The sequence below is a fragment of the Sceloporus undulatus genome, chromosome 1 (genome assembly GCF_019175285.1).
Source record: "Sceloporus undulatus isolate JIND9_A2432 ecotype Alabama chromosome 1, SceUnd_v1.1, whole genome shotgun sequence".
NCBI lineage: Eukaryota > Metazoa > Chordata > Lepidosauria > Squamata > Phrynosomatidae > Sceloporus > Sceloporus undulatus.
Genome location: NC_056522.1, coordinates 258,672,248 through 258,681,644, shown reverse-complemented (window position 1 = coordinate 258,681,644; position 9,397 = coordinate 258,672,248). Strand labels below are relative to the sequence as shown.

At 41.2% G+C, this 9,397-nt stretch overlaps 1 protein-coding gene across 5 annotated transcripts in view; it reads right to left on the bottom strand.

Moving 5' to 3' along the window:
* Nucleotides 1-9,397, bottom strand: part of DAGLA (diacylglycerol lipase alpha) — a 162,649-nt gene that overhangs the window by 31,216 nt on the left and 122,036 nt on the right. For all 5 annotated transcript variants that reach the window (XM_042464710.1, XM_042464700.1, XM_042464726.1 and 2 more), the window contains 2 exons: nt 6,463-6,540; nt 3,075-3,199 (listed from right to left, as the gene is read on the bottom strand). In XM_042464710.1, coding sequence (XP_042320644.1) covers nt 3,075-3,199; nt 6,463-6,540 — 203 coding nt within the window. The remainder of the gene's footprint in view (nt 1-3,074; nt 3,200-6,462; nt 6,541-9,397) is intronic.

The window sequence follows — 9,397 nt, the reverse complement described above, 5'->3', positions numbered from 1 at the left end:
TTGCTGTGTGCCCTGAAGTCATTTCCAACATATGGCAACCTAAGGCAAACCAATCACAGGGTTTTCTGGGGCTCTCCATGTGTGATTGCTGTGTGCCCTGAAGTCATTTCCAACATATGGCAACCTAAGGCAAACCAATCACAGGGTTTTCTGGGGCTCTCCATGTGTGATTGGTCCAAGGTCACCCAGTGGGTTTCCATGGCTGAGTACGGAATCAAACCCTGTCTCCAGAGTCATAGTCCAACAGTCAAGCCACTACACCCACTGGCTCTTGAATAGAGAGTACTATCATATTAATGTCTTCTGTGTGTGTGTGTGCGTGCGCGCGCGCGTGTGTGTGCGTGTACTCAACAGCTTCATTAACACTGATCATTAAGCAACTACTGGTTTGCACTGGTGCCTCTGGGAGTCTTAACAAATTAACCATTAGATAAATTGGTTGTCTGTATTAATAATCTGTCATAAGGGACATCAAATGGAGAAGACTGACTTCAAATTAAAGAGTCCATCATCAGGACGAATAAACTTTTACAGGATGATAATATATTAATCATTTCCTCTTCTAAATTTAGAATCTGAAGTGACAAAGAGAGGGATATGTCTTCACAATGCAGAAATGAAACCTGTGAGTGACTAAAATCAGCAGCACCCACAAAAAACTACTAAGCCATCCACAATAATTTTTGCTGATATACAGTATTTTCCCACACCTTTTAATCGTGGGACAAACCCTCCTATACTAACCACAATGTTTATCTCTATTCTCTCAGCAATCTGTATTCCCTCAGCATTTTAATTCCCCACAAGGTCTCCATTTTAGATGCCCTACCAAAATAATATGCTGCAATCTTGTGTATCTGTTCAAAATCTGTCATTTTGGCATGATTGTTGTACAACTCATGCTTACCTATTAATTTAGCTATAAATTCCATGTATAGGTTTCTGGGTGTGCTAATTCACCAGGAAAATCACTTGTCTCGCAGACAATTTCATTGTCCAGAAGGTGGAAGAGGCAATAAAGGGATGAGCTATTTTAGATCTTATCCTAACCAATAGGGATGGCCTGATAAATGGGTAGAAGTGGCAAGATTGTTAGGTGGGAGTGACCATGTTCTCTTGGAGTTTGTTATACAGTAGAAAGGGGCAGCTAAGTGTAGTTAGACATGCATTCTAGATGTTAAGAAATCTGATTTCAGTAAACCTTGGGGAATACTGGATGGTGATCCCATGGTTAGCAATACTGAAAGAGAAGGGAGTTCATGACGGATTGGAATTTCTTAAAAATCATCATGAATTCTCTTTACCTTTAGTGAAGAGAAGTGCAATATTGAAGGCACAATTTCAAACAGTTGTAATGAGGAAGAAAAGTGGTAGTTGTTTAAAGAAATCAAGATGGTTGTCTAAAGAACTTTCAACTGAGCTAAGATTTTAAAAGACCATGTAAAAAAATGGAAAAAGGGAGAAATCACCGGAGAGAAATTCAAATGAATAATAAGTACTTGTAGAGAGAACAACTAAACTGCAGGACAGGTTCAGGCTAGCTAAAGAGGTTAAAAACAATAAATGGGCTTTCTTTTTGTTATGTCCAGCAAAAGGATGAACAAGGACATGGCAGGTTCACTACAAGGAGAAGATGGCAAAAGGCTAGAAGGGAAGAGCGAAAGGCCAGAACTACTCAATATCTTTTTTTGCATCAGTCTTCTCTGAAAAGGAGAACAGTGCTTAACCTGGGGAAAATGGAACAGATGATGCAGTAGGGGAAATGCAGCACAGAACAGGTAAAGGTGAATACCTGACTACTCTAAATGAATTCAAGTCTCCAGGGACAGATGAACTACATCTAAGAATAATAAAAGAGCTGGCAGAAGTAATCTCAGAACCACTGACAATAACGTTTGAGAACTCCTGAAGAACAGGAGAGAAATCCCAGCAGACTGGAGGAGAGAAAATATTGTCCCATCTTCAAAATGGGAGAAAAGAGGACCCAAATAATTACTGCGCAGTCAGCCTGACATCAATAACAGGAAGGATTCTAGGGCAGATCATGAAACAGAGAGCCTTAGAAAGGAATGCTGTGATCACTAAAAGTCAACATGGGTTTCTCACAAACAAGTCATGCCAGACCAATCTTATCCCTTTTTAAAATAGCGTTACAAGCTTGATAGAATAAGGAAATGCTGTGGATGTAGTGTAACTTGATTTCAATAAGGCCTTTGATAAGGCCCTCCATGATAATCAGGTAGGCAAGCTAGATAATTCAACAGTTACATTGGCTTTGTAATTGGTTGACTGACTGAACCCAAAGCGTGTTCCCCATTGACTCCTTTGAATCCTAGATTGAAGACTAGTGGGGTGCCACAGGGTTCTGTCCAGGGCCCAGTGCTTTTCAACATCTTAATCAATGACTGGGATGATGGAATAGAAGGAAGGATTATCAAATTTGTAGATGACACCAAATTAAGAGGACTAGCTAATACCCCAGAGGATAGGATCCGAATTCAGAATTAACAGATTAGAGAGCTGGGTCAGAACTAACAAAATGAATTTTCAACTGGGAAGAATGTAAGTTACTAGGCAAGAAAAAAAAAAGGCTCAGGTATAGGACGGGTGACACCTGGCTTGACAACAGTAAATGTGAAAGGGATTTAGAAGTCTTAGTAGACCACAAACTGAATATGAGTCAACAATATGATAGGGCAGTTAAAAAAGCCAATATGATCCTAGACAGTACCAATAGAAATGTAGTGTCTAGATTTAGAAAAATAATAGTGCCACTTTATTTCTGTTTTGGTCAGACCTCACCTGGAATACTGTGCCCAGTTTTGGGTACCACAAATCAAGAGGATATTGACAAATTGGAGCATGTCCAGAGGAGGAGGACCAAAATGGTGAAAAGTCAAGAAACTATGTCCTGTGAGGAAGAGCTTAGGGAGCTGGGAAGATCATCAGGAAAAGCATGTTCAAGAGAGAAGGTGTCAGAGAAAAGGAGGAAAATAAACAATAAATGCATGAGAAGAGGAAGAAATGAGAGACAATCATGTAAATCATAAGAGACAGCCTAGATGAACACTTACGAGCAAGATCTGGCCAGTCGACAGAGTCCGCAAGCAGGTTTTCTCATCAAGTACATGGGCCAGCCATAAGCAGCCAATGCAAAGAGCATATAGTAACAGACCTCTTTGTAGCGAAGCATTTCTTGCTGGAAGAATCAAGAGAAATGTTCATCACTTGAGGTGTCTCTTCCTGTCACTTATTATCAGTTCCCCAAAAATGGGTACAAAGTTAGTCCAAACTCTCTTCAACTGCTGGCACTCTGAATTTTTAAAATCCCAACAGCTTGGCATCAATTGTCAATTGATAACTACACCACCCCTATCTGAAGGGTCCTAAATAATAAAAGGTATTTTCCCTGTGGTAGTATTTTATTTATGTTTGGTAGTGTGGATTATGTTATCTGTAAACACACTTCAGGCAACTATCTGTTGAAACAAAATAAAATTTTATTTACAAGCGAAGTTGAATACAGTATCTTTCTTGTAGGATGTTATTCAACATTGATAAAGTGTGTAACTTGTTTCAGTAATTACAAAGTTTAACAGTTTCTTTCACTTGACTTTATAAATGTTCCCTTATGGACTTAGGGGCTCTCCAGACTGCCCCTAAGGGGCAGCATTTGCTGGCCGGATTGAGGCCATGGCAACCTCTTGCCACAGCCCCAATCCGGCCTCTGGAGAGCGCAAAAAGGAGCCGCAAAAAGAAGCTCTTTTTTGCTCCCTCCAAGGGTCGCCATAGCCTCAGTGGAGCGGCTTTATGATGTCCCTTCGGGGATACATCATGGGGACGGAGTTAGAGCGTCCAGTGTGAGGATGCTGACTCTGCCCACAGGCTGGCACACAAATGTCGGTCTGTATAGATCTTTAGTTCCCACAGAACCTTTATCTAGCCTCTGTATCTCTTAACCCTTCTAGTTATCTGTTACACCAACACACACTCTAACTCAGTGGTCCCTAAACTGTGCACTTTAAGAAATTTTGGACTTCAACTCCCAGAATCCCAGACTATTGGCCAACATTATGGGAGCTGGAGCCCAAAATCTCTTAAAGGTCACAGTTTGGAGACCATTGCTCTAGCTAAACTTCCTCAGTTTCCTAAAATTTTATTTCATCTGTTCTCCAGATGACTTTACTAATCTCCACTGCCTCCTAGCAATTTATATATCCCACAGGACATTCACACATACACTTAGATTCTGGACTCCCCTAGTCCCTAACTTGAGTAACTAACTTGTAAAACCCTTCTACTTGCACGTCACAGCAGTCTCCCTCAGCCTCCTCGGCTCTAACCCCTAAGGGTACAATGACACACTCTCCCTAATACATGACTCCATCTCTCTATTTATACCTGCTCCTGGGAGCAGCCCCCACCTTTTCTAGCTTCACTCCAATTGGTTGTTCTCAACTTTCTAAACTGACTGTGTTTCTCAACGCCAATGGACATCTCTAGTGGGGAAAAAACTATCTGTAGCCAATGGATCACTTGTACAGTGGTCCCTTGGTATCCATTACAGTTTGGTTCTAGGACCCTACATGATATCAAAATCTGTGGATGCTCAAGTCCTATTATATAGAATGGCATAGTAAAATGGCATCCCTTATATAAAATGGTAAAATCAAGGTTTGGATTTTGGATTTTTTGTGTGTGTGAGAGAGAGATATTATAAGCTACAGATGGTTGAATTTGTGGGTGCAGAATCTGTGAATATGGAGGGATGACTGTAACAGTAACCCTTAGGTTACTACTGCTACATAAAGAGGTCTTGGGCTGCAATAGCAAGTACATGGAGCCCTGGTGGCTTTGGAGCCATGGTGGCGCAGTGGTTAAATCCCTGTACTGCAGCCACTCACTCACAAACCATACGGTTGCGAGTTTAATACCCATATTGTTGGGGGCAATTAGCTTACAGTTGTAAACCGCTTAGACATTGCTATTTCAGTATGAAGTGGTATATAAATGAAGCTGTTTGTTTTTGTTTGTTTTATTTGTATACCACTTATCAGTGCACTTAAGCACTCCCTAAGTGGTTTACAATGTATAAGCTAATTGCCCCCAACAAGCTGGGTACTCATTTTAGTGACCTTGGAAGGATGCCAGGCTGAGTCGACCCCGAGTCCCTGGCTGGTATTGAACTCACAACCTTATGGTATATGAGTGAGTGGTCTCTTCCAACTCTATGATTCTATGAGTGGCTGCAGTACAGGCATTTAACCACTGCTCCACCAGGGCTCTTCTATGACAGCTGAGGAGACTTAAAGCATTCACTTGTATTTTTAAACTAATAGGAGCTCCTCATTTCTTTTAAATTGCTTTATCTCTGGTTAGTTTAAATTATTATTTACTAATAAGTCAAGACAGTGAAGCTACCCATCTGACCTGGCTTAGATTCTACTAAGCAGAGTTAGTAAGCTTAGAGATAATGAGAACTGTGGTTGTTTGGAAAGTGGAAATGAAAGCTTCCAATTTCCTCAGTAGTCAAGCCAGAGGAAGATGAGGATTGCACACGCCAAAGGCAACCATATCTTAGCACTGTGTGGGAAAAGACCCCCCAAAATCTAGATTTCACAACTACTCAACCGTTCTCCCTAGATCAAACTACTGTATATTTGTATTTGCTTTTTCAGGCCAAGAAAAGCCCCATGAACTGGGTATTTCACAGAGCTGGTTCCATCACTGATCAGCTGTTCACTTCCATAAAGACCTCTTCATCTGAGTAGTGCTGCATATTCCAGCAGTGTTAAATTGGAGCAGAAGACTCATGCAAGATCTCCCTTTCTACTGTCAACCAGGAAAAAAAGGGGAGCTGTAGCATGAATTTTCTGCTTCCGTGTTATACTACCTTCACACCCTGTTATTTGTAGAAATGAGCCCATAACAAGTCACAGGAAACAACTCAGAAATGTGAACATGACAGAATGGTGGACCTGCATCGAAGAGCCTGTGTACAGCCCTGTAAAGCTATTTCAAGAAAATACAATCCAGTGCTTTATTGGTTATAAACATTTTATTCTCCTGCTCCTTCTTTCAAAGACAAGACAGACCCTGTGTTGTGTTGCTTGGCTGGGAAATTAAACACTGGGAAGCTCCTGCTGTCAGTTCCTACTTTGAAAATCTAGACAGACATAAGATGTTTTGGAGGCACAAGTGGGTAGGGCAGTGGCAAGCTGATAAGCAGAATTAGGATACAGTTACAGTTTGCTAACAAATTACTTAAGCAAATTGGGTGGGTGTCATTATCTTTTGGTATCTTACTATCTCTTTCTATGTGACCTTTACAATGAACCTAAATATTTACATGAAAGAAAAGATAACACAACTGATTTCAACTGAGCTGCTGCAGTGTCTGCAATTATATCAATGTAGCATTTAACAACAACAACAACAAAGCACTGAAGTGTGATAACTTACTGAGTTTTTCAGATCCAAATATTTGGTGTTTCTGGTTACTGGCATTCCTGACAAGAAGGCTAGGATATCATTGTTTGCCTGTAAATCAAACACAAATTAGAATTAACTAATCACATTGGATCCTTCTGCTTGTACACAAGGAAATCAAAATATCCTTTGATCTATGCACTGTCATTTGGAACTCTTAATATACTATGTTGAGGTTTCAAAACCTTTTCTTTAAGTGTTGTTTTTTATAACTCTTTTAAATTCTTTTGTTGTGTTTTTTAAAATTTTGGATCTTAAGATCACTTTACACCCAATGCTAAAACTTAAAAACAAAAAACAAATCTAATCCTTTGGCAATATTTAAAGACTAGCCAATATATTATGGCACAGGCTTTTGAGGACTAGAATCTACATTATCAGAGGCATCTGTCAAAGTGGACTTTACTTTCTGAAAATGTATGCCATATGAACTTCATAGAAACATACAGCTGAAAGTGACTGTAAGACTGTCTAGTCCAACCTCCTGCCATCCTGGAATATACAACTAAAGCACTTGAATTACGAGGCCATCCTACCTCAGCTTAAAGGCCTCTAAATAATGTGTTAGTGTTGCAGGTGTTGCAAGACTCCTTATTTGTACTATTGCAACAGATCAATATGCCTATCCCTTAGAATGCTATGGCCACCACCGGAACCTGTTGTGCTCGTGATGTTTGTTCTCTTCCTCCAATTCATACTTTCACTACCTCCTCTCCACAGTTATGACTTATATTACCGTGTTTCGCAAAGTTGTTGGTCACTAGTCAACCATGAACCTACCTGTTGATCCAAAAGGAGGAGTTTGGAACCTACCTGTTGATCCAAAAGGAGGAGTTTGGAAATGCTATTTCAGTATGAAGTGGTATATAAATGAAGCTGTTTGTTTTTGTTTGTTTTATTTGTATACCGCTTATCAGTGCACTTAAGCACTCCCTAAGTGGTTTACAATGTGTAAGCTAATTGCCCTCAACAAGCTGGGTACTCATTTTAGTGACCTTGGAAGGATGCCAGGCTGAGTCGACCTCGAGTCCCTGGCTGGTATTGAACTCACAACCTTATGGTATATGAGTGAGTGGTCTCTTCCAACTCTATGATTCTATGAGTGGCTGCAGTACAGGCATTTAACCACTGCTCCACCAGGGCTCTTCTATGACAGCTGAGGAGACTAAACGGCATGTTTCTGGTTATATATCATAACAAACGTAGTTCTCTAGATAGCTGATGGGTTTGCTTATTAGTCCTGCTCAGTAGTAATTCAGAAATCACTTATTTTTCCTAAAGCAACTGCCAATGATAAACCATATAGCTACTGGAGCAATGTACCAGGAGAATGAATGCCTTATGTGTTATTTCAGAGAACATCCGATAGCCCACAAATGGTACTATTTTTCCACAGTGGTGGGACTGTGTGCTCTTGTGAGGCAAAAGGTTATGCTGATGGCAACAGTGCTTCTAGTAGGGTCTCTGATGTCAGACAGACTTTTGCTGACTAAATGAGCCAAATGGGTAGCAGCAGCAGCAGCGTGTGTGTGTGTGTCCTAGAGACCATGACAGTGGCACCATAGCTAAAACGTGTTAGTACTACACAGGAGAAGGCATGGGCCCTTATCACATGTGAGACTGGAACTCAAATCCAGAGCCAATCCGAAGTGAAGGAGAAGCAAAGTCAATTCAAATCCAAAGCAATTCATGTGATGAACTATCACACGTGAAGAACAAAACTGTGGTAATTACAAGGTCAAAGCGGAGTGAGTGCACATTGAATTACCACACCGATATATTGTCAGGGATGATGGGAGTTGTAGCTCTTCACCTCTGGCTCGAACTCACCACCTTGTTATGCACCGCGCTGACCAGTTTTGGCCAGTGGTTAAAGCTTTGCTCAAAAGCAGCAGAGTTACAGAGAACAGGCTGAAGACCCTGACAAACTCTCCAAGCCTTCTCACTCTTGCTTCCACAGAAGTCTTCACCCTTCTTCAGGATCCAGCTGACTCTTGTAGCTTCACCCAAGACACCAGACAACTCAGTAGTCTTATATAAAAGATCTACTTTATTCTACTATATACAGCTCCAAAACTATCCAACAATACTCCTCACTACTACCCACTCTACTACGCACAAAATACATTGGGATTCATAGTCATTATTATAGTCAATGCAAGATACCACCCACTGTTGTCTGTTTCCACCCAGTAGGCGTGTACACCATTCTCATTGGTTCTCTTGGTTCATCCCATAATTAATGATTTCATCATCTCAGCCTTGACCACTTAACAATTCTCAGGTGTGTCCAATTAACCACTTTACATTTCTGTCCTTGGCATTTTAGGACTTGTTAATTGCATTACCTATTACACCTGTGTGGTTCCTAATTGCTTCTGGTGAGTCACCCTGACTCTCACATACATGTTTTATTTCACTCACTGTATATCCCATGTTGCTTTTTCCTTAACATATATACCATGCAGATTCAATGATTCGAATCGGCACCCTTGCACATGCTCAGTGGGGGTCTGAATGCATCGAGAACCTATGCACTTCCGGGGTGAAGAAGGGGGCCACTTCCTGGTTCCAATTTCACGTGAATGACATCTTCACGTTTCCTCTTCCCTTCTATTTTATTCCCCTTGAAATGTCCGAATGTGCCATCCTTGCCAGCTCCCCAAACCCTCCCAGCATCATCCAAACATGCCCTCCTTGACAGTCCTCCATTCCTCCCTGAAACATCCGAATGTGCCATATTTGCCAGCCCCCCAAACCCTCCCAGTATTATCCAAACGTGCCCTCCTTGACAGTCCTCCATTCCTCCCTGAAACATCCGAATGTGCCATCCTTGCCAGGTCCCCAAACCCTCCCAGCATCATTCAAACGTGCCCTCTTTGACAGTCCTCCATTTCTCTGAAACATC